This window comes from Columba livia, chromosome 4 (genome assembly GCF_036013475.1).
Source record: "Columba livia isolate bColLiv1 breed racing homer chromosome 4, bColLiv1.pat.W.v2, whole genome shotgun sequence".
NCBI classification, from domain to species: domain Eukaryota; kingdom Metazoa; phylum Chordata; class Aves; order Columbiformes; family Columbidae; genus Columba; species Columba livia.
This window is the reverse complement of record NC_088605.1, coordinates 69666718-69691238: the sequence shown is the minus strand read 5'-3', so window position 1 is coordinate 69691238 and position 24521 is coordinate 69666718. Positions and strand designations below refer to the sequence as shown.

The 24521-nt window shown below is 38.8% G+C and overlaps 1 protein-coding gene across 50 annotated transcripts in view; it reads left to right on the top strand.

Annotated features, from left to right (window-relative positions):
• ANK2 (ankyrin 2) overlaps positions 1-24521 on the top strand; it is a 365851-nt gene that overhangs the window by 228406 nt on the left and 112924 nt on the right. For 43 of the 50 annotated variants that reach the window (XM_065062198.1, XM_065062208.1, XM_065062197.1 and 40 more), the window contains 5 exons: positions 15205-15303; positions 20069-20254; positions 20741-20764; positions 22913-23011; positions 24170-24268. In XM_065062198.1, coding sequence (XP_064918270.1) covers positions 15205-15303; positions 20069-20254; positions 20741-20764; positions 22913-23011; positions 24170-24268 — 507 coding nt within the window. The remainder of the gene's footprint in view (positions 1-15204; positions 15304-20068; positions 20255-20740; positions 20765-22912; positions 23012-24169; positions 24269-24521) is intronic. The other 7 variants (XM_065062200.1, XM_065062218.1, XM_065062195.1 and 4 more) reach the window with 1 other exon arrangement.

Below are 24521 nucleotides of genomic sequence, written 5' to 3'. Positions count from 1 at the left end.
CATCTAGTCAGCTTGTGACATTCGCAGAAGTAAATCATCGAGCTAACTAACAGTGTTCAAATTGAGTCCTAGTGCGTCACTCAATGACCAAAAATACGATTTTCAAAGTAATTGTACAAGCTAAGATGATGAGAAAAATAAGTCAAGCTTCAGGGTTAGATAAATTTCAATTACATTTTCCTAGTGCTTAGTGTCTATAGGTAAGATAGTGGCCCTTAGCTTAATCTTGCTGAGTTTTATGGGCAAAAGAGAGCAATCTGATTTAAGAGTGCTGCTGGGAGCTACCTTGGTTCAAGAGAGTATCAGGAAGCATATCGGGGCCTCTGTGAAATGCTTTTCTCAATCCTGTTCTGTTGTGCATTCCCTGATCTTCAGGAACACAGACGAGTTTCTAAAAGGTTTTCATATGTCAGAGTCCATCCTAAGTCTGGCTCCCTCCATGTCTTGCTTGCCCAGACCTGGCAGGGTTATTTGCTGTTTCCCATTACAAATTTATGATGGACAATGTCAAGTAAGTAGAAGGCAGATGAACTAAGAGGTTTCTAAAATGAATAATTTTTTTCTGTACTTTCATTACATTTTAAGATGAGAGAGAAATTGAAAAGATCTTTAAGCTGCCTGACTCCAAGATTTTTTAAAATATTTTCTTTATTATGCATTTTTGCCCGAAACTTACTGCTAAAGAGCTGTCTCAGAACAACTGATGGCTTGTTACTCCCCATGCTCTATTTCCATTAAAGACAAGAATTGTCTTTAATGTCTTTAATTGTCAAACTCCTTTCATAATGACCTAACTGGATGATTTCTGCATACGTTTTTCAGCCTTTTCATGTGTATAAGAAGGAAAAGTGATGTTAGGACTTTGAGCATCGTAAGAGAAATAATTGTAAAAATGATACTTTCATGAAGCATTATCCCTCCAAAAAGTCTTGCCATAATTGGAAATTGTTTTCACAGGTATTATTTTATACACTCCTCTAGTTTTGAACACGTTTATTGCTAGCACTGGATGCTCTGTGTAACGTACACAGACCTGTTAGCAGGCATTTGCTACTTGAATTAGTTTAATGAATCTGATGAATGGCATTTTTTCCCCACTGCTGCTCACTGGTTGCCTCCAGACAGGACAAATTCAAACTGCTGTCATATCTATGCCGTGGATTTGTGCCACATTGTCTTAATTAAGTCCCATTGACTTGAACTGGAGAGCGAGTCCTTAACACAGCGTGATCCAGCTGCAGGGGCCTTTTGGTTGCATCTTTCTGGTCTGTTGCACTTTCCCAGAAGAGGTGGATAAGAGCTGCTGGAGCAGCTGAGGTTTGGGTGGCCAGATTGCTCCTCGATCAGGCAGCAGCTGCTGCTGCTGTGGAGGTTGTGAGGGGCCAGCATGGGGAGCAGCAGCTTGTGGAGCTCCTGGTTTCTATGTTAAGCCTTCCTGGCCTGGTGTTCCTGGCTCTGCTGGCTTCCAGAGCAGCCCAGCTTTCAGAAGCTCTTGCTGCTGCTGCTGAGGGGGAGGTTGCACTGGAAGGTGTCCCTTGGTAGGGGCTGCTCAGTCACACAGTTTCCAGGTCACAGCGCCAGCAGTAGCACAACAGTAAACATCTGTACGTAGAGGAAGAGGCGGATGTCCTGGATCCATCTTCTTTTTCGTAAACATTCAATGCACTTGGGTAACATCAACTGATATTCAGCATGTTGAATAGTATTTGTGTGTGGGCATTCGCACACACATTGCTATGTAGCTAGTAGTTTGAATAAGAATGAACATGTTGCCTATATGATGGCTGAAAAGGAAGTCTTTTTTTTAGTTGAAGCTCTGAGCAGACTCCTAAGAATTTGGGTCTAATACTGATTTGCCAGAGGCTTGAATGGAATGAGGGTAATGAATGCCACCTTCCTACTCAAGATTGCCTTGACATACTCAAGAATCACATGTGTCCTAGGCAACAAATAAGTTAGCAAAAAGAAAAAAGAGTAGAGAAACATCAACTTCAAAATTAATAAAGGATAGGTAGGTGCTTGATTTATGATTAAAGGTCTAGAAGTATTCAAGAAAACCTAATGACAGCTGGTCAAAAAAGAAAAATGTGAAGTTACATAGAAAAGGGAAAAGAGAATAAGCAGAATATGCTTGAATACTCAAATACTAAGTTTTTTTTCAAGGAATATGTCAGTGATGAAAAGATTAAGAGAAAAAAATTGTATCAGGAAACAGCTTAATTGAGAATGTCAGAAATGAACAAAAATACAAATTAAAGGTAAAAATTAATTAAAAAATGAGAAATTATTACTGAAATGGTCAGATTTTTTTTGTCTTATGTTTTCTCTTAATTGCATTTTTAAAAAATACATTATGCATTGTCACTGTTAAGTCTTTTAGGAACAATTGTTGGTATGTATGGTATATTACATCCTCTCCTTGATATCTCTGTTATTTCACACTTTATTTTTTTTAGGCCCCTGCTACATGCCATTTGGTGGTAGAGATTTAATGCCACTGAAGTTGTTCGAGTTGCTCCCTAACTTCCTCTTTAAAGAACTTGGTATCTGTTAAGGTCATTGTCATTTCCAGTGATGACAATTTGCCATAGTGACAAAATTTCTTCACTGATGATAAACTGATAGATATAAGACCGTTTTCAACACCAACTAGTTAAATTTACCATTTCTCCTTTCTTTTTCACCATTAAAGTGCAAAAAACCACTGGCCTTTATCAAAACTTACCACAAGTGACATCTGAAACACCACACTGATTTCCCAGTTTTCTTGCAACAAGAAAATAACAGAATAATCTTAGAAAATGCTATTATAAACTTTGCAACCACTGAGATTACAAACCTCATATGTGTTATCTGAGACAGTTATGCATTCAGGACTTTGATTTTATGGATTTTGTTTTTCTATTGTATTACTTTGCTTTGCCCTTCAGTTTCATGTTGGCCTTCAGAGCTGTTATTTTGTTCATCTTTCTCTTTTTAAAAGTCTCTTCCTTTTGAGTTAATATGTCATCACTGCTATTTTTAGAAAAGTAATTTCTGTTTTGATAGAAAGCCTAATTGCACAGTGATTACTAATTGAATGACTCCACTTTCACCTGCATGCATATCATTTGAGAGCTGACATCTTCCTTGAGTATGTTTCAGGCAAATGCTGAAATGGGATCAAACCCAGAAATGGCCAGGGATATCTGGAAGTTGCTGGTCCTTTTTGGTATACCTCCATCTAGAATTTGGCAAGTGTGCAATTATTTGCCTCCATTAGAATCGCCTTTTGCTACCAGTATTGCTGGAGAAAATATATAACAAATATCTATAAAACATTCACTTGGTTGACTCTGCTCATGGTTCAATGAGCTGATCTAGATATGCGTCATCAAGTCAAAATCAATTTCTGCAATTTCTCTTCTTGATTTGACCATGATTTTTGGTCACATATAGATCTGACTAAGCTGTACTCATTGATAATATAAAAACTTGTCTGGGGACTGAATGACACAAACTATAATGTCAAATGGGTAACAAATCTACTGGAGCTGGTCCAGGCTATTCCTTTGAGCTTTCATTATATTTTTTTGCAGAGGAAGGTCATCCCATGGAATGATGTGATCTTTTGCAATATGTGTTCACTTGTGTGGGTGATCCTCTAGGTACTTCTGAATTTCAGTGAGGAATTCAGAAAAAGTCCTCAGGAGCCATTGGAATGTTTCTTTATGCAGAACCATGGAAGTGGCATTGGCCACTTCTCTCTTTTCCCTTCTCCCCACCACTGTCCCTTTCTCCATCACATACTGTCACTGAGCCCAGTGATATCCTCCTTTCACAGCTGGATCATTTTGTTACCTCAAACTATTTTGAGTTGTTGCTTGTGTAGTAGAACATTATTAATTTTTTTAATTCTTCCTCTCAATGAGTGTCTACTTTTGTGACATATTAGGAATTTTATGTCAGTTCTTTATCTTTTTTGCCAGGTAGCAGAGACATTACCAGATTTAGTCTGTCCAGCCCTTCCCTTCGATAAAAAAACCTTTTGTTTCTGTTGCTTTCTCTTAAAGTCAGATCATATCATCTGAATCCTGTGTAGGCATCAGAGATATCTAATAACTAGAGACTATTAGCTTGCCAAATGTGATGATACTCCTACTGCAGTAATCTTGATAACTGAGTCTACCTGTAGACTGTCACCTGCAGCAATTACGCTGAACTATTCTGACCACACATACCTGATGGAATGGATACATCCTGACTTTTGTCCGTTCCAAACAAGGTCAAAAAAAGTTATCCTAGTGCAAAGAGTTGCACCTTACAGTATGAGGTGGTTTCACAAATGTCGAGTGATTGAGGTAAAGAGAGCCGAAAAGTAAGATACAAAATGTGGAACTATTCACTCTGTTCAGTAACTTCAAGGGAACTATCATATCCTAGAGTCACCTAAGAAAGAAATTATTCCCTTCAATTTTAAAGTTTCTGCAACTGAGTTTAGAACAGATTGTGTTCCCCATTAGCTGCTAAGGTGGTGCTTTGACCACTGCATCACTGAGGGGCCCTCACAAAAGGAGGAGCTACCTTTTAATCATCAGATTATTTAAAGTGACCCAGATACAGAAAGCAAGGATTAGATAAATCAGTCCTCCCCCAAGCTGATCTTGTTATTTAAAAGCCCTCTGGTTTCCTTTCCTCTATATCCTTCTCTAAGCTCATTGCAAATACATTAGCCAAGAAATATTTTTGTTTAAATTTGCCCCCATTATGGTTACCACTTCCTGCTTCAATGCAGAGGAGATGCTATTGTGATTGCTAGAGTATTCTTACCCAGACTATTCAACAGATTAAAGCAGTCCTTAGAGCAGCACAAAATTTCTGGCCTCAATATACTTACCCAAAAACGAGTGGTAAGAGAGCTAGTTGAATGTCTGTATTCTGTGTTACCACCAAAGCAAAGGGAGGATTTGGATGGTTCTCAGAGAAGTGATCAGCTTGACTCTCTCAGGATGCCCTGGGATTTGCTTTACCAGAGATTGGTCTCCCTGTGGTTTGTAAAGATAATCTTACCTTCAGAATGGACCAGATTTTGCAGAGTATTTGCTACTCCATTATGACAAATGGTTTTAATTCCACCAACTGGGCTTCTTGAATTTATATCAGTATATTTAGAGAGACAGATTTTTAGCTGTTCTATATCAAGAGGAGTCATTTAGGTGCTGTTCATCATTGCTAATGTAATAAAGGATCAGGCCCATTATCTCTTCACTGGAGAGGGCGAAAAAAAAAAGGAAGAAATGCCTTCTGGAAGATTATATGGATTTTGAGAGTTGTAAACAAAAATAATACATTAAGAGCAATGAAAGAACAGATATACTTATTCTCCATTAAGCTAGTCCAAGGTTCAGCTGCCTGTCTCTTACAGTGATTATCAGTTGATGACAAACAACCCTCATTCCTGATCTTGAAGGATGATCTTGGGCACCATGGAAGCAGAGTTGAGCAGGATGCCTGTGCATGTGAGACTGCAGTGGTGCTTACAGATGTACACAGAATTACAGGATAACAGAGAGAGAACATAATATAATGATTGTTGATATTAGAGCATTCGTGTGGGGCTTTCCCATTTTGCCAAATAAGTAATATAGTTAAAGGAAAAATAACCCCATGAGGATGCCCAGAAGAAGCAGCGTGGTGATCTGGAAGTACAGTTGGCTTTCTCTCAAAAGCTGTTCTTGGGGATCAGGAGCTCTTAAAGAACAAAGGAGTGTACTTAGCCCATTTAATATGTGTCTGTCAGATCCAAGCTGCAGCCACAAAATAACTGAAAGTGTCAGGATCTCAACCGAGACTGAGGAGAAACAGAAAATATTTACAACATACATCTTAGCCTATTTTGCTGACTTAGAATCTGTTAAAGTGCTTTGAAAGGATCTAATACCAATGGTGCAGGTTAGAACTTGAAAAAGTATCATTTTAAAAAAGAATAGTGTTTTTTTTTCAGCTAATAATGTGATACAGAGGTGACCTGTAATATTTATTCTTAAAATGCAGAAACTTTAGGAGCCTGTAATAAACTAACACACCAGCTGGAAGGTAAGGGTTCACCAGACCAACATGCCACATTTCACCCTGCTGTAAAGACACAGTCTACGGTGATAAGAACCAGGTGGTGGAAATGTTATCTGCATATGTTTATGAGAGCATAGGTAAAACTGAGTCACAGCCAAATAAATACAAACATTTTACTTATAACTTTAGTGCAATATTGTCCTCCTTCCAGCTCTGAACCATAAACATAAAATAAATTGCTGTTTTCCGTACTGCTTTTACTTTGCCATGTCTGGAAGGCAAACCTCAAATGCTGTTTTGGATGACTGCTCAGCATTCAAATGTGGGACCTCTGGCCCGGCTAAGCTTTTGGACCCTAACCCATGCCCAGTATCAAGGTTATATTTTATTGTGGCTGACTAAGCTATTCTGTTCCCATCATTCTCCATCAGCTCAGTTTCTATTACAGGGTGTGTTTTTGTAAAAATGACATTTTCAAAGCACAGAACGTCTTGATTTCTGCCTGGCTTTGTTTCAGGCTGTGTTGTTGCTTTGGTGTTCTTGCGAAGAAAATGGTGATATTTGAAGCTGCTAAAATAGAATGTTTGTACTCTTTACATTTGGCATATGAGCTAGAAGGTGACTTGCAGTAAAATACACTTCCCAGAAAAGGGATTCATGTAATGATGAGGCAACAGGTGTGATATAGCTAGTGCTGCTGTTGTTTTGTGTGATCTCTCATGAATGAATTTACTGGGTTGATCACAAACCCAGACAAAATCATTTATCAATTGGCTTTATAATTATTGCAATGGTTTAAGTATAGAGCGGAAAACACTATTATCTTACTAGCAAATTAATGAGACAGTTGAAAGGGTGGTAGTATTTTCTGTATAGACTTCTTTGTCACTACATTATTTTTATTTTATTTATCACATATTAGTTTTATGATCTGTCATCTCAAACAGGTAAATACTCTTTGATTGTGATTTTGTTTGTTTGTTTTGTTTAATTGTTTGACGCAATATAATAGAATCACCAGCCTCCCTAAATCCAGTAATTCCAGTCTTCTTCCTAAATGCTGTCTCAGCTTTAATCTTTTCAGTCTATGGGGCCCCGCAGGCCTCAGCATCTGCTCTGTATAATGAATGTAAGGACTGTCACCTAAATGATTAGCAAACACTTACTGGGAGTTCTACAGTAGGTCAGAATCCAGTAGCTCTTCTGTTCCCTTACAGATGTGCCACATCACATGGAATAATTTTATGCTCACAAATGGTTACATCTGATCTGTGTGTCATCCTTTTTACTAGCACTTGCTGTCATTGTTATAAAATGAAAAGATACTCCAAGAAAATGAATATATGCTAAAGTGTGCTCGTTTTGAAACACGGAGCAAAGTCTAATCAGAAAATATAAGGTGCTAATATCAATACCAGAAGTCCCCAGGATTTAATTTATCTGGTTGTGGATGTATCCAAAAGATGTTTGCACTGAATGTCTCTTACTTATAATGTGGATTCAGGGCAGGAGAACAAGGGGGAACAGAGCATGCTTTCCTCCCGAGTCTCTCTTAGCTTCAGCCAGATGTGAAGCTGAAGGAAACAACTTCTCTCAGAACAAGGAAAGAACCTTAAATTGAATTACACTTATCAGAGGCATAATCTATTCTTTGCACTGGTGTTGGTTCAGCTCTTCTCCTTATGCTTGAATGAGAATCAAACTCCCTGCTAGGGTCTCAAGGAGAACATATAGACAAATATTAGATTGTCTTCTGAGTATTGCAATGGTACATTTTACAGAAATAGATCTTCTCATGATAAATCATTTAGAGATAAAATCAGGCAGTGTGCAGGTATTACCATGTCACATCTTGGCAGCATGGATCTGAATGCTTGATAGAGGTTCTAGGCTCACTGGAGAAAAACATGCAGTAGTTTTCTGGGCATTTTAATTGTTTTCAACTTGTGAAAGCCTGCTAAAATACATCAGTTTAAATATAGTTGTGTTTTTGGGAAAAACACACATCCCCTTCCTCCGCCAAACACACAAAACCCTCATAAAAACCAAAACAAACACCCCCCATAAAAACCACCCAAAACACAGTAACAACAAAAAACCCCAGATCTCTTAAAAATAAATAAATAAATAAATATATATAGTATTATATGGTTAATCAATTTTTAGAGTTCCAATTCTGACAGTGAACATGTTATTTCTAATCCTCTTTAGTCACAGATGTAATAAAGGGTAGTTTCCTTCCATCCACTTTTGCATTCATGTTACTTAAACTGTCAGCTGAGCAAGATGGGCTCTTGAATCAAACATTTTCAATCTTTCTTTGGAGTGACCCACTTTCCCTTGGCTGTATGGCAAAATGAGACTCCTTAGACACCTTAAATTTGGCAACTTAAAATTAAATGGTGTGAATTTCCCTTCACAGATTTGACAATTGCATATTTGCTTGAATATAAATATGGATGCACTAGTCCAAATATTTATGAGATTTTTTCTTGAAAAATAATATGGATTATATGATTGATTTATGGAAAATGTATTTTAATGGAAAAGAAAAAGGAATGTGAATAATTGGTAAAGTTACTACTATATAAAACTTTCAGATTTTGGTGTGAGCTAAAAAAAAATAGGGAGTTTTAGAAGTTAAAATAGATACCTCGATCTATCCTTAATTCACCCTTTTAGGCAGAGAATCTCTTCTGCTAAGATAAAATCCTCTTATGAAGAGTTTATTTTTAGACTGACTGAAAATAATGCTCTGAGCATAATGCACAACAAAGTTCCCAGAACTGTGATATTGTTGATTCTATCAAGCTGTGTGGTCTTAATTTAACTCATGGTGTTGCATTTGTTTGTAGCTCTTGCGTTTCATTGATTAAAATTAATTAATTGCTTGGATCGTTAGAGGATTTTTCACAGAATCAGAGAATGGTTGGAGTTGGAAGGGACCTCTGGAGGTCATCTTGTCTGACCCCTCTGCTCAAGTAGGGCCACCTAGAGCAGGCTGCCCAGGGCCATGTCTGGGTGACTTTTGAATGTCTCCAAGGGTGAGACTCCACAGCCTCCCTGTGCAACCTGTGTCAGTGCTCAGTCACCCTCACAGTAAAAAAAAGTGTTTCCTGATGTTCTGAGGGAACCTCCCATGTTTCAGTTTGTGCCCATTGCCTATGGTCCTTTTTTTCCCTGCATAACATTCTCCTATTTGAGAGAGAGTAGCCTTAGCTGGAGTGGTTATTTCCCCTCCTGTGGAGTTTACTGGAGACTGAGATAAAGGAAACAGTGAAGGTAGAGTTACCTTCTTGTAACTGCTAATGTGAGATGTAGATGTCTCTGATTTTAGACTACTATCTGTGGAAGAATGGGGAAAATGGGGAGATTATTGTATGTCACTGAATAAAGACTTAAGTCAGCAACTTACAATTTTTGTTGAGGCTGAGCAGTATTCTGAAGAGTAGAAAAATCCTGAAACAGTTATTGAATTTAAAGACTCCAGAAATGATTGTAATCTTACTGTGTAAAATGCTATATTAACATATGACCATAAATCAGAAGATTTAATAACCTATGTGAGCTTTTTAATGAGTAATCCAAGATTGTCTCATTCTCGTCTCATCCTTTGTACCAGTATCTGTTCCTTTTTGGGGCTGGTTTAAATTCTCACAAGGGCAGAAAGAGGAGGCACAGGAAGGGGGTAGATAGAGCGGTTTCACAAAGGCTTTTCTCACATTAGGTTACATACTGGATTCTATGAAGGAAACCCTAGAGCAACCCAAAGGAAACTGAGCTTTTACACGGGCAGTATTTTCTGCAAATAATCTTCTCTGACTGTTGCTTGAGAAGTGCAGTTGCGGAGTTAAAGGTTACAGAAAAAGCCAAACTAATTTGGTTTTCATTTGTGACCTTGAGTAAATAAAATTTTCCTTTCCTTGATATGAAGCAAAATTGAGTGGAAAAACCCACCAAAATGCCTAACCAGAAACACAGGCAGTAAGGTGGAGAGACAAAGAAGGCAACTGGTCTGGGTCAGGCAATCTGCTGGTTGTGTTGACCTTCTCACTGGTAATTACATCTTGAAGAGTAAGTAGGAATGAGCATTTGCTGTATGTAAACAATTGCATTAGATATCAGCTGTCTCATCTTCCCTGGTAATCTCAGTGATCTCCTAATACAGTCTTAAACAGTTCCTGGAGGCTGTTAAAATGAAATAGAAATGTTCATCTGGGTTTACATTAGTTATTTCATCACGAGACATGTTGCTAAACTGTCACGTGGCAATTCAAAAGAGGCAAATTGAGGGAAGAGATAATGTATCTCTGTTTTCTCTCTTTCCCTGATCCGTATGAATATAAATATATATATGGTATATAGGTACCATAGATATAGAGACTCACAAGGAAACATCTTCATGGACAAGCATGGGTAGGCTAGTCATTCGCATGTCCTGGCTACTGATAAGAGCTTGAAAGGTGTGTTCTCCTGGTCAGTTTGTACTACATGCAAAGAGTGTGGTTCCTTGAAAGCCTTCTATAAAATAAAGCTAAACCAACACTGTTTGTGTGATTTTCTGAATGGTCTAATAATCCCTCTGCTTCTTCAGACTGTGTTCTTCATTAGGGCTTGGGCAAAATTTAATGATACAAATTCTGAGTCATATAGAGACTCGCCAATTTGCATTAATAGCTTGAGGAATCATTGAGAGCTACTAATTTTCTCAAATTAGCAAGTAAATCAGTGAATGTAGTAGAAAGAATGGAGTATGAAATACACTCTTTATTTAGCGTTAATTTCTCATTATAACTTTATGTTATAGCAGTAAACATCTTGCAGTATACATTTTTGAGGATAATGAAATCTGAGTACTCTGTCCTCACTACAAATGCTCTGATGAAATCATTGTTTGAAAGTGAATGTTATGTATTATTACAAAATTAATTTATATTTTTCAGATGATGCACAAAATCTAAACATAAGTACACAGCTGGGCTTTCAGAAAAAGCAGAATAAAGTGTATTTCTCCTTTTCCAGGTCACATTTATGTGCCACAATCAGTATTTTTACTTTTATTCTGGACTGTGTTTATACAGTATGGGATCATAAACTGAAGGAAAAATTATTGAAATACAGATTACTCACCCCTGGCCCAATGAATCCTCTGTATCCCATTCTACAACTGAAATGAGGAGGGGAGAGGTCAGTCTTCTTTGCAATATGTCCATGGAGAATCCTTAACCACAATGTCTTTGATTCAGTAGAAAACACTTTGGGGTAGTGAAACAGAAGTTTAGGGAAAGCATGTATTCTTTAGTTTGCAGAGATCTGGGATCTCAAGCTTTGGAGCATCTCTAGCAGCAGAACGGAGAAACTAAGGTATTGGCATATAGTTCTTTGAAACTAAAATGAGCAAATGGAAAGGGGATTTTAGGTTAAAAAAAATAAAGCAAACAAAGGGAAGGATAGGCTTTTGTTGTGGGCATTTCCACTTAACTGCAGGACTGGCTGAGAAAGACTGAACCTTGCTGTATAGGCAGACAGGCAGACAGACACATCATAGAAGCTGTGCAGGATGGCAGGAGGTGTGGAAGTCCTGGGATCCAGTGGACAAATGCAAAAGAAGGGTTCCAGCAGGGCCAGCAGGTCATCGCACTGGGCAGAGCTCTGCCAAGGAGAGCGGTGATACTGGGAATCCTAAAACAGGAGTTTTCTGGCCAAGAGCCAGAATTGTTGAGGTCAGGAATATTGCAATTAGAAGTTCTGAAACCAGCTCTTCACTGAGAAAGCAAACTTCACCCTGCCAGTGGAAAAAGTCAGGCTTGATCATGCTGGGGGCAGAAATTAAAAATGCCTGGTCTAGGCAGTTTTGCACATAGACCTCAGCATGCTGTTGCAATTTCCAAAATAAACCAGATTTTAAAGAAAACATTTACCATAGTTTTAAACCATAAATAAAACCTGAAGAAAAAAAAATATTGTGATTTTTATGTGCAAGAGTTTCCTTATCTCCGATTGCTGCAGTTTTAGATATGATTACAGCACATGGGAAAGGTATCCTTAATATAATGGGCACTATTCTGGATCCTTGTGTGGAAAAGCATTTGGTACTTCTTGGTACGAAAGGGTCATGAAGCCATATATGTGTTGTTCATGATCTGCTAATCCAGGATTTATTGTCCTCATCCTCTTCCAGAACTAGGCACAGGAGTTGATTTAAAAAAAATAAATCTTCGAAGCTTTTAAGCAAATTGATTTATTGTGACTTGAAAATTCTTATATTCCCCAATTTTATATTAGTCTGTATGATCCTTGTGTTCACCCATGAAATATTCAATGCTAGAATGATTTTACAAATGGCACGTATTGCCATTTAAAAAAATGCTCCACTAGACTTTAATACTAAAATACTGATGATGTAGGTGGAAAATCACTATTAGCTATACCTAACAGGCTGACATTTTGTTCCTTTCCAGAGTAGGAAGGAAAACTGAAATAGCGAGCCAGCTTTGTTACCTGCAGTTTTCTCTGTGCTGTTCCATCCAAGCGCAGTCAAAACCAAACCAATCTGTTCATAATTCCCACTGCCAGCTCAGTCCCTCTACTTGGCAATCCCCTGCCTATCTAAGTTACACGCTGAACAGCATTCCTTCATTTGACATGGTGATGAGACCTCTGATCTGCCCCCTGTTAAGGAGCTGCCCGAGGAGCAGCCGGGAGAGCAGCACACACCCCGACTCGTGGGACGTGGAAATGGAAGAGCCTGGCTTGTTTGCTTCATTTGTGCATCTAGTTTGCTGCCTGCTTTTAGCAGTGATTTGTGTGGAGGAAAGCAGCTCATTAAAATGCAGTGCAGGCTGACCTTACTGTTAAAAAGCTTTCCTTGGTGTCTAACGTGGCTTTTCTTTCCTGCAATCCTTGTAAACTGTGCGCTTTCCTATTTGTTTAAGTCACTGTGAACATGTAGAACAGGCCTTTCCCCTTTTCTTTGAAAACTGTTATCTTGTTTTCCTTCAGTTTTCCCTTTCTACATGGAACAACACCAATTACTAGTCTTTTCTCAAAGAAAAATAGCTTGCCTAGGGAGATATATTTGGGAGATATATTTTTGTTTTTTGCCAAATTGGTGCCTGTCTTTATTACTGAAGAATGCACTCATTGACCAGTGGGCCTCTGGTAGACCTCTGGGACCTTCAGGTCCTTTTCTGGATTCTTCTTTTCTAACTCATCATTCCCTGTTTGCACAGTTTGTTTTTCCTGCCATAGTGTATATACTTGTATTTGTCCTTATTAAATAATATTTCCAGCCCTTTCCTTCAGGGTAACAGAAACCTTTTACATCGTGGTCTGGTTGTGTGGTTGTCCTTGCAGATTATCTTGTTCATACTGTCTGTAACTGTAATAAGAGCACTCGGGTCCATCCTTCAAGTCATTACTGACAATATTGGATATTGGCCAAAGATAGGCCGCTGTGCAAAACCACTCAAAATACATCCCACAGTTTTGGCATGGAGCTGCTGTTAACTGTGTTCTGGGTGCAATTTTTTAATTATATGTCCCAAGATTGTTGATAGAAGTGCCAGAGTATTGTGCAAAGCAATATTAAAAGGCTACAACATGTATGACATACCCAATGTAGATGGCATGTGTTGTCTTGAGCAATCTTCCACATTTGTTAATGCAGAAGGGTGTTGTGAAGATATCAGTTCTACAATCAAGTTTGCTAGAAAGAATAATATCGGCTTCTCTGAAACAAGGTTCTTACAGTGTTTGCTTTTTTACTTATTGTGTCCATAAGTGCTTAAGCTTATAACTTATTGTCACAGCACGCAAGATTAAAAAAATTACATGTTTGAATTCTGATTTATGGTTTACATTCTAGCTAGAAGTGTCATTCAAAGACAGAAGAATGTTTCCAGAAGTATAGATCATTATGTCCTCTGATGTTACATGGTGATCTACAGAATATTAAAGAATTTTCTAAGGTCTTTTTAACAGTCCTAGAAACTTTCACAAGAACATTATTAATCAGGCAGACAGTTCACTTCTATGCCTTTCTTTCATAAGGATTTTGTAGCTAAATACTTAAAGTTGTTTGCGTTAAATTATTCTAATGAGAGAAAGGACTTATGTTTCTAATGAATTTGCCTGTAGTTTGTAGCTCTTCTTTGAGGACAGGCTAAGAGAGCTGGGGTTGTTCAGCCTGGAGGAGGCTCTGGGGACACCTTGTTGTGGCCTTTCCATACTTAAAAGTAAGAAAGAGTGGGACAGACTTTCTAGTGGGGCCTGTAGTGGTAGGCTAAGGAGTAATGGTTTTAAACTGAAAGAGGGGAGAATCAGAGTAGACACAAGGAAGACATTGTTTACAATGATGGTGGTGGTGAAACACTGGAACAGGTTGCTCAGAGAGGTAGAGGATGCCCCATTCAAGGTCAGGCTGGACGGGTCTCTGAGCAACCCGAAGTTGAAGATGTCCCTGCTCATGGCAGGGAGTTGGACTAGATGACCTTTGAAGGTCCCTTCCAACCCAAACCATACTATGATTCTGTGATTATCCAGAACAGATTCTTTTAAGGACTCTAGGACATTTACACTAATGTTTATGATTAAATGATAGATGAACTTACATTATAGTCGGAAATGCAGTTGTTACTTTGTAAGGTTGAATTCCTTTATGTTTGGTGATTTGCAATGTTTTATGTATTACAAAATTCTATGTAGTATGTTATGCCTTTGTCATCTCTGCTCAGCTTGTCATGAGGTATGGACTTCATGGTCTCCAGGGGATGATGCCTTTGGTTAAGTTAATGTAATAGATGGAGGAGACTCTTGCTTTCCTGTCAGCTTTCATAAAACTTTATTGCCAGCTTTATGGTCCCCAGGAATTATCAGCAAGGATAGGTGTATTAATAATGAGTGTGTCCATTGCTTCCCTAAAATGTGCGTCAGAAAAAAATGAGTGTGAAAGCACGTAGAGTTTTGTGAATTTAAGTGGCATTAAATGTTTCCATATTAAGTTAAAAATTAAAAAGTTGTTCAACTTATATACTTAAAACCTTTCAGTTTAGAAAGCACAAATGCATTTTTATCTGTATATTTATTTAGAATTCATTACTGTTTGTATATTCCATTTCCTCATTACAATATTTTCTTATGTGCTCTTCACAGAATGGCTTTACTCCCTTATATATGGCAGCTCAAGAGAACCACATTGAAGTGGTGAAATATCTCCTGGAGAATGGAGCCAACCAGAGCACAGCTACTGAGGTGAGGTATATTGTTCCTTTTTTGCATACACTCTTATTTCCTTTGCCTTTATATTCATATTGCTTAAAGTCTGGAGATTTTTCAAACAGAGTATTTTGGGAACTTTCACCTTTTCATTTCATTGACTTGTATGTATGAATCTTACCTTTTTTTTCTACACACACAGAAGGCAAAGGTGAACTGCTCTGGAAATGGTGAAAAGTCAAGGGTTGAAATCCAGCCTGATTCATTTGACATCAAAATTTCTTCCACTGACCTTAGTGAACCCAGGATTTTCACCTTCAGTTTATGCCCATTTCTCCTATCAGCTTCCTGAAGAATTTTTTGAAAAATGAATGAGGCTTCCAAGAGAGGTCCCTAGAGGTGTAGAAATTATAGGAGGCCAAGGTGGTATTGTCAGGGGGATGGAGTGAATAGTAGATCAATCATAGGCTAAGTGGAGAGGTACAACATTTAATTTGAATAGACCTATGTCTCTAACAAAGCCCAGGAAAACTCAAGCATCTCAGAGTGTCATCACCCGAGTAACAGTGCTATCTTTGCACTGCTTTTCTATTTGCACTATAGAAAAAAATCACTATAGAAAAATCAGTGAATAAAATTTAATAGCATGTGTCTCCCACTGTGTAAGGGGTCTCCTGGGGAAGGTAGATTGTTGACTTGCTTCAGCTTCTTTCTCAGCCAGCTGAAAACCATGTGGAACAATGTGAATCCCATAATTAGGACTATGAGGACTGTGTCCAGAAGGGTGTCTCTGTATAGTATAAAATGGTGTAAAGACAATTAGTATCAACAATTAGTTGCTGAAAAATGTCCTTTTAGATATGGACTTGAGATTTTAAATGAGTTCAGAGTATTTTCTGCATAGAGAGAAAGAGTGGGAAAGAGGCAAGTGCATGCACAAAAGTGATGAGATGAGCAGGCTCTCTGTGGTACTGGGTTCCCAGAACCATTCAGGTATCAAAGGTGCCTCAAGAGGTCACTTACTCCAGTCTCCTGCTCCAGTTCCTCTAAGTGAGGAGTGATGGCAGATGGGCCTTCTTGACCAGCTAAGATACTCTGATGCTGAGTCTTGTCTGCAACTTCAAGTGTAACATGTAAATATTCATTGTTGTCTGTTATTAGCATAAATTGGAAATCAAATGAGTAACAAGGATCACTTCAATGAGTTCAGCAGGCAATGTGCTGTTTTCTTCTTGGATGGTTTGCTTCTCCTGCCAAACTATTGGGGTATAAATATGCAGAAGGATGGCATTCATTGCTAGGTTCTGGATTTAACTGCAGTTCTGTAAACCTGCACTAACCTCATTGCAAGCAGGGCAGACACCAAAGTAAGAGAGATGAGACTCCATCTTAAGAGAAACTGAATCATAAGAACTTATTTTTTGCAGATGACAGGATTTCAGAACAATGGGGACAACTCCTAGGCAATGAGGACTATGCTCATTCTGTTTCCTCTTGTTCTGGGGGTAAAGGGATTCAGAGCAGCTCTGTAGGGAAAAACTTGGCGGCACTGGTGGATTATAAGCTGGACGTGAGCCAGCAATATGTGCTTGCAACCCAAAAAGCCAACCGTATCCTTGGCTGCATCAAAAGTAGCATGGCCAGCAGGTCAAGGGGGATGATTCTGCCCCTCTGCTCCACTCTAGTAAGGTCCTACTTGGAGTACTGTGTCCAGCTCTGCAGTCCTTGGCACAGGAAGGATGTGGACATATTGGAGGGGGTCCAGAGGAGGGCCATGAAAATGATCAGAGGGAGGGCTGGAACACCTCTCCTGTGGGGACAGGCTTAGAGAGTTGGGGTTGTTCAGCCTCGAGAAGAGAAGGCTCCGAGGACACCTTATAAGAAAGATGGGGACAGACTTTTTATTGGGGCCTGTAGTGATATGCCAAGGGGTAATGGTTTTAAACTAAAAGAGGGGCGATTCAAACTAGATATAAGGGAACATATGTTCTATGATTAAGAGGTGAAATGCTGGAACAGGTTGTACAAATAGGTGGTAGATGCCCCATTGCAGAAAACATTTAAAGTCAGATTGGACAGAGCTCTGAGCAACCTGATCTATTTGAAGATGTCCCAGCTCATTGCAGGGAGGTTGGGCTAGCTGACCTTTAAAGGTCCCTTCCAATCCAAACTATTCTATGATTCTATGATTCTCTTTCTGCCAAATGTTCTTTTATTCCAGGCCAAGGGAAGGAGTGAGCAGGCTCTGTGCTGCTTCTGTTGGCTTGTGTTTGCCCTGTGGATGTGCCATGTGAAATAGTGATAGGAAAGTTCCTCCCTGTCAGAGCTTTTGCTCATGTTTATTACTTTTACCTAGTCTGTATAGAAGCTTACCCATTCTGGATTGCCTTCACAAATGGATGAATTTGAAATGATGGTGAATTTATGCTCACTTTCCTTTTCTTTAAACCGAACTGCTAGTGTTAACAGCTGCTTTACTGTCCCTCCTTTCAATGGATACTGTACCATTTGATGACAGCTCCTAAAATAATCCTCTTGTGGCCTGCACACATAGCGATCACGTTACATGGCAGCTTTCTGAAACATGAAATCCCGTGTGATTGCCAGGCAACGTGGCAGAAATACACTCCTTGCGAAGGAGCCGGGTGGAACTGTGGCGCTCCAGGAGCCCAGCCAGGCTGCAGCCCCAGTCACCTGCCTGCAGCCTTTCACCGAGTGACTTCTGGCTGTGATCAGGTGCACGGGGAATTCATTCATTAGTTATTGGAACTGTGGGGCTTAGATGGTTATAATTAACGTGACCTCTGCTTGAACGCAGACATCCAGGCATCACTGGAACTTGGTAGTATAGTCTGATTGGGTTTTTTTTTAAATAAAGCAGGGTGAGAGAAAAGCCAGCTGCCCACCACTCTGAGTCCATGTCTGTCTTCTGCCATCAGAAATGTCAGTTCTCACTTTTGTAGCCTCTAAAGTAAAGCCTCCCTACCCCCTTATCTAAGTTTTGGATTGAGGTCTTGCTCAGGTGATGGTTTTAATGATTTGATGGATCCATCCACTGAGGGATGGCCTGAGCTGCTTTCACACTGCCCAGATTTAGTAGCATGAACACGATGAAGAAGTGGTATATTAAATGAAGTGGGGTGACAGCCTGAACTGAGGATGCTACCAAGATATATGGAGAAGGACCTTCTGTTTGGTGTCAAACAGATTGGCTGTTCTCATGTGGGGAGTTGGGGAAATGAAATACTTTCTCCAGGCTCTGCTCAGCCATGCTTTCCACAAATAGGAAAGGGAATGCAGAAAGGGTTGTGTCCTTTTAGAGAAGGATGGAGGATAAAGTGGTGGAAATCAAATGGATGATCTTGCCTTTGAAGCTTTGAAACTTGTAGTACCTTTGGATATATTTTGTTTCTTCTATTTTATGTTTCACTTTCCTATACTTATATGTACAAAATGAGAGAAAGGATGAGCTCAGTTTCACAGGGCCTCTAATCCAGGATTTGCTCTCATGTTCCCAGAGGCGAAAGGCAAATACATTAAGCCATTTCAACACCTAATGTGGACCCAATCTCAGAATTATCTTTACAGTTCAGCTGTTTCATCAGCTGTTCACCCCTTTTTAATTCACTGTACACAATTTAATCTCTATTACAGAGAGAACCCGTAGTAGTATCGCTGTTACAGCGCACCTTTCCACAGTTCTACGCAAAAGGGAGTGAACGTTATTAGATTACAAAGGGGAAAAATTGCTCTAGCAATTCTTCAGATGTTTCTTTCAGCATATGTTGACTCTAATTCCTTCCTAACTTGTCCTTTATTATTTAATCATTTTTCTATTTTCCTGTTCCAAATCAATTCTGTCTCATTCTTGTGCCTTTTACAACATCTCTAAATCAGTTTTCTCACTTTCTGGCTATAGTTAATTCCTTAGTTGTTCCTTCCCAACTAGACACAGAAGACTTTGTATTGTTCCCTTTGTTGTTATTCGCCATGCCTCTGGTCACAGACTCTGTTAGAGAGCTTCTCTGTCCCCTGATAGTTTAGCTGCCCTCTGATCTTGCATGTGTTACAGCACATATGTCCCTGGGTAGCGCACAAATTGTGGGCTAGATTCAGTTTTGTAGTCAGAATAAAAGGTATGGGAGCAGGCGGTAGTTCAGCTGAGATAGCAGGTGGTGGGTGTGTGACATTTTGAAGCATTGCCAATCCAGGGCACGTGTGAAGAAAGCAAGAAAATTTGATAATAATTTTAAAACAAAGCTAAACATGTGAATAACAAGTAGATATATTTTTCTGACTTTGAACTTCCAAAAAGTACAGATTATCTAATGTTTTCCTGCTTCAAATTAGAATAACATCCTGAATGTGATCTAGCTTTCTTGTGCCATAGTTCACATGTAACTTAGAATGACAAACAACAGCAAATGTGAATGAAGATGTGCTTTCTTTTCCCACAGATGTGAGATATTCAGAAAAAAGTTCCCTGGATATTTTTTATATCTACCTTGTTCAGAGCTCACTGATCCTTACCAAAACATTGCTGAAAATATGCTTTGTGATCCATTTTAAGATGAGAAGTAATTAAGAGAGATGCAGAAAAATGACCCTTTGCTTGTACTTTATTTAAAAAAGACTACTTTGAAGTGAAGAAACATGCTTCTGTCATGTTTGAAGTAATATCTGGGTTAAAATATTGTGCTGGTAATGTACCTTTCGAATTTCGATATGTGAACAGGGCTGTGCAAATTACTGAAGCTCTGTATCCTTCAGTTTGTTGAGCACATCTTTTCTGCTCTACCAGGATGGGTTCACTCCTCTAGCTGTCGCCCTGCAACAAGGACACAACCAGGCGGTGGCCATCCTCCTGGAGAATGACACCAAGGGGAAAGTGAGATTACCCGCTCTGCATATTGCCGCTAGAAAAGACGACACCAAATCAGCAGCGCTCCTACTGCAGAACGACCATAACGCTGACGTGCAGTCCAAGGTAACACGATGCTGCCTGAGAGGTAACAGGGTGGCCACACGGCTCAGAGCCGAGGGGCAACAAACTTCACTTACTTAGTCTTAATGTCTAAAGGTAGTTTTTTTTTTGTGGGAAAAGACAGGTTGCTTGACCAGTATCACCAGTAATGTATTTACTTTTACAGTGTTTAGCTACTCAGTAATTGCAAGCTATGCATTTTTTTTTTTTTGCTTTTTAGTTATACCTCCCATTTCTTTTGTAACTAGCTTTCTTTTCATTATTTGTAAACAAGAAGAGACCTGAGTGGAAGCAGAATCACTGCTTCCCTATTAAATAGGATACTGGTTTATTGCCCACGGGAACATAGGTTGTATTTAAAGTTAATGCATGCTTGAATGGCTTTTCCCATAATTAACAGCATAACTCATTTCAAAAAGCAACGTAGTTCTTCGTTTTGTGGCCACTCTTTAATATTTTTCCTCTTTTTCCCAAACCATGCTGCATCAGATGATGGTGAATAGGACGACTGAGGTACCGAGACAAAACATTTTTAATTACTCTTTCTGTTACTTATGATTATTTTCTCTGCTCTGTGGCAATATTTCTTTATTGTTTAGCACTAAAAGTGAAGATATTACTCTTTTTTTTAATACACAGAAATTTGTGACTAAGGAAACCTATTTTTATTCATCCTTTATCTTAGAATTTCTTTTTATTTGTGTCACTTTTGAAATAAACTTTTGAGAATTCACATTGGTTCAAAGAAGTCTGCAGTGAGTAATGGAGCTGAGAGGTTAAAGATGCTTTTCTAACTCAATTTCATTAATTATGAAAATGCACTCACTTGGCATAACTAAATTAAGGTGTCTGGTTCAGACAGAGTCGTGGTAAAATTCATTTTCCTTCTTTTACAATAATAAATACAATCAAATCCTCTAAGGTAAAATCTCGTTCAGAGCATCTGCTTATTTTTACCATTGTTCTTTTTATGATCTTTTCAATAAAGTTTTGAAAAGTCCTTAAGGGATAGCACATAATCAGAATTCACTTGCAGCAGATAATACTACATTTCTCATTCGGATTCTGGAAGTATCAGCTCACCAGGCACTTCCACTAAAAATCATGTGTCTGATTGGCTGAAACTGTGTTTTCTCCCCTAAAAATTAGTGTAACATTTAAGAAAAAGAATAATTTCCAAGAATGCAGCCGTTATTTGAAGGCCTCCTTTTAAATCATAGAGTTTCTCTGTGGGATGAGGGAATGAACTCTGGATGCAGGGACACAGGTGGAAGAGCTCCCTGCTCGGGGGGCACACACATGAGCAAGTTGTCCCCAGGCAGGGGACGATGCGAAGCGACAGGGTGACAGCTGCTCCCTGGCATCTGCCCATGGACCTGCTCTTCACCGTGGTAAACGTGAGGGGGTTTCTCTCTCCTTCTCTGGTCAACATGTTACCTCTCTGTGCATTTGTCACCAGGTAAACATGTGTCTGTGAGAAGTTAGTTGTTAACACAATATACATTAAATCTATAGCTTAATACGATACTGTATTTGTGCGCCTAATAACTTTAGTAGACATTTCCTTGGTAATTTACCACAGCAACAAGATGATGAGTTTAATGAGTGTTTGGCTGTACTTTGACCAGGATCACCTGTGAGCCGACAAGGAAGTAAATGGAATTAGGGTAAAATAGTAGGCTGATTGGTGTTTCGTTTGGGAATATAGTTGATTTCGGAGTCCTACATCTGCCTACATTTCTTTATTCCACAAGCAGTTTAAAACCATGATTTTTTACACTGAAAGAAATGAAACCTATTTGAAAAAACAGTATAGTCTAGAAGCCAAAAGTTATTTCCCTCTTTCCCTTAACGAACAGTAAGATCTGATCAAATCATTGTGAAGCTCTTCAGGGAAACCTCAAAAGCAATGTCCTTTCTACTTGAATTAATTATGAGACTAAAAGCTTGCTCTGTGGCCTAGTTTCTGAAAAATTAATCTTTTTTTATGTTGTTGTCAAGAAACTCTATATCTCGTAGCTAGAGCATGTTTCACCTTCTAGTGTTCAAGAGGCAATAAGTAAATTATATTTTCTCTGATGTTTAGATGGCAAGCTTTCTTCACATCCTTTGAAATCAAAATTGTATCTAACTATAAGTAATTATGGTTCTTATGCTACTAAGTAGTTTCTCATGTACACCAAATTTTGGGGTTACATGTTGAATAACCACTGCTTAAAAAAAAAAGGAAATATATTGTCAAAATTTCTAATTGTAAGATCAGTAAAATAAGAGTCCGAAAACTTTTGTGGTCATTTAGACAAAACCAGTAAACAGATGCAGCCCAAAAGACCCATGTTGCTCCTGAATTATAATATGGAAACTTCCTTTTTTTTTCTTTAAGAATGGCTAATATATTTACATTTTCTGTGAGAAAAGCTACTTTTCTTACTGGCCACTGATTCAGAACAATGAATTGGAAAATGAAAGAATGAAGCACTTTTCATAACCTCCCTTATGAAAAATGCACACTCTGCCTGAAAGAATGTGCTATCTCGTAGGTGAACTAGATGAAATCGACATGATACATTTGTTTGCCAGCAGCTTCTAAAACAAAGTTCTAGTTAAGCTGGTTATCTTGTATAAATTGATTTCTGTAATAAGGTCTGTTTCCCTTTGTAGAGTGGCTTTACACCTTTGCATATAGCCGCGCACTATGGAAATGTCAATGTGGCAACGCTTCTGCTCAACCGAGGAGCTGCGGTCGATTTCACAGCAAGGGTACGGAGGAATTCTTTTTGCTTCTTAGTTGTAACGGCCTACAAAAGTGGAGTGTTTCTTTGTGTAATTCTTAGTCAAGAGTAAGCAAGGAGCAAAGTAATGCTGAAATTCCGTTGTGTTCAAAGATGTCTTTTTTGCAATAATTCAATGCAGCAGAGTCGCTGGGTGTTTAGTAGCGGCCTGTATTCCCAGCTGAAGGAAGCAGGCTCTTGCGACTAGCTCCAGAAAGCTGATACTCTCATAATATGTCAACTCGCTTTAGCTTTCCTGTCAGTTACACATACTCCAGGAATATATGTCGGATTTATTGGCTTATTTAGTATGCAGGATTCAGTATATGCTATGCTACTGTAATTTGATATTTTCACATATAAACGTATTTTGAAAAAAGCTACACTGCCATTATAGAAATACAACTTAAAAACTACTAATTAATCATGACTGCTTTTTTATGGTGAACAACTGCAGAGATAGATAATATAGCGTACTTGCTGTTGTATGATGCGTAGTTTAAAGCACGGCATGTGGTGCCGTGAAAACCCCTGGTAATCTGTACATCAACATGGCTGCTGGATCATGAGATTTCTGTTTAATTTTGCGTTGCCAGACACTCTTGTAATTACTTTAGGGCTCTGCCTTTCAGACTGGCTTCCTCCTATTGCTGATCTGGAATAACTGCTAATATTACCTCCTTCCCTCACCCAAAGCGTTTGCAAGGACTTTCAGCCTAAGCAGGACCTACTCCTTTATGCTATTGGCATCACACTAAGAAGATTCCTTTGTGTCAGAGTGACGCATTTGTGTACTCTGTGTATGTTGCGATGATCTAAATGCATCAGTGTTTTGTGAATATTGACTCATTGGGACTCTGATATATGTTTGTTTATTTGTCTGACTCTGGGACCGTGATGTTTGCTGCTTTGGCAGATGCGCTTCTTTGTTTATTAAAAAATCCCAAAGGATGAATAAAGATTTTTTGCTTACAAAGGAATTACTAACTCTAGCATATATGGTGTGTGCCTAGCTCTGATGCTCAAGTACATTCTTGTTTATTCTCTACAATGTGATGGTCTCATTTTTGTGATCCAAACACAAATTCACCACTATTATACACCTGCAAATCCATCATGCTCATTGTTTGTTCTTTTCATGGTGTAGAATGGAATCACCCCACTGCATGTGGCTTCCAAAAGGGGAAACACAAACATGGTGAAGCTCTTGTTGGATCGTGGAGGGCAGATCGATGCCAAAACCAGGGTGAGTGTTTCTATTCCCTGAATATGATGTTGTCCCTTCTTGAGAATGGATTGGGATTTTTTGATTGCTTGTTGTTTTTTTTTTTCCAAGTCAGAGACTGGGAACACCAAGATTCATAGCTAGGAATTCAACTTCAGTAATTGTGTCTTGTTCTCTGTTCTTAAAGTGGGACATTAGATGCAGCTGTTGTAAATCACACACACACTCTCAAAAAAGGTTCAGCTGAACACAGCTCCAAAATGTTAAAACGTTG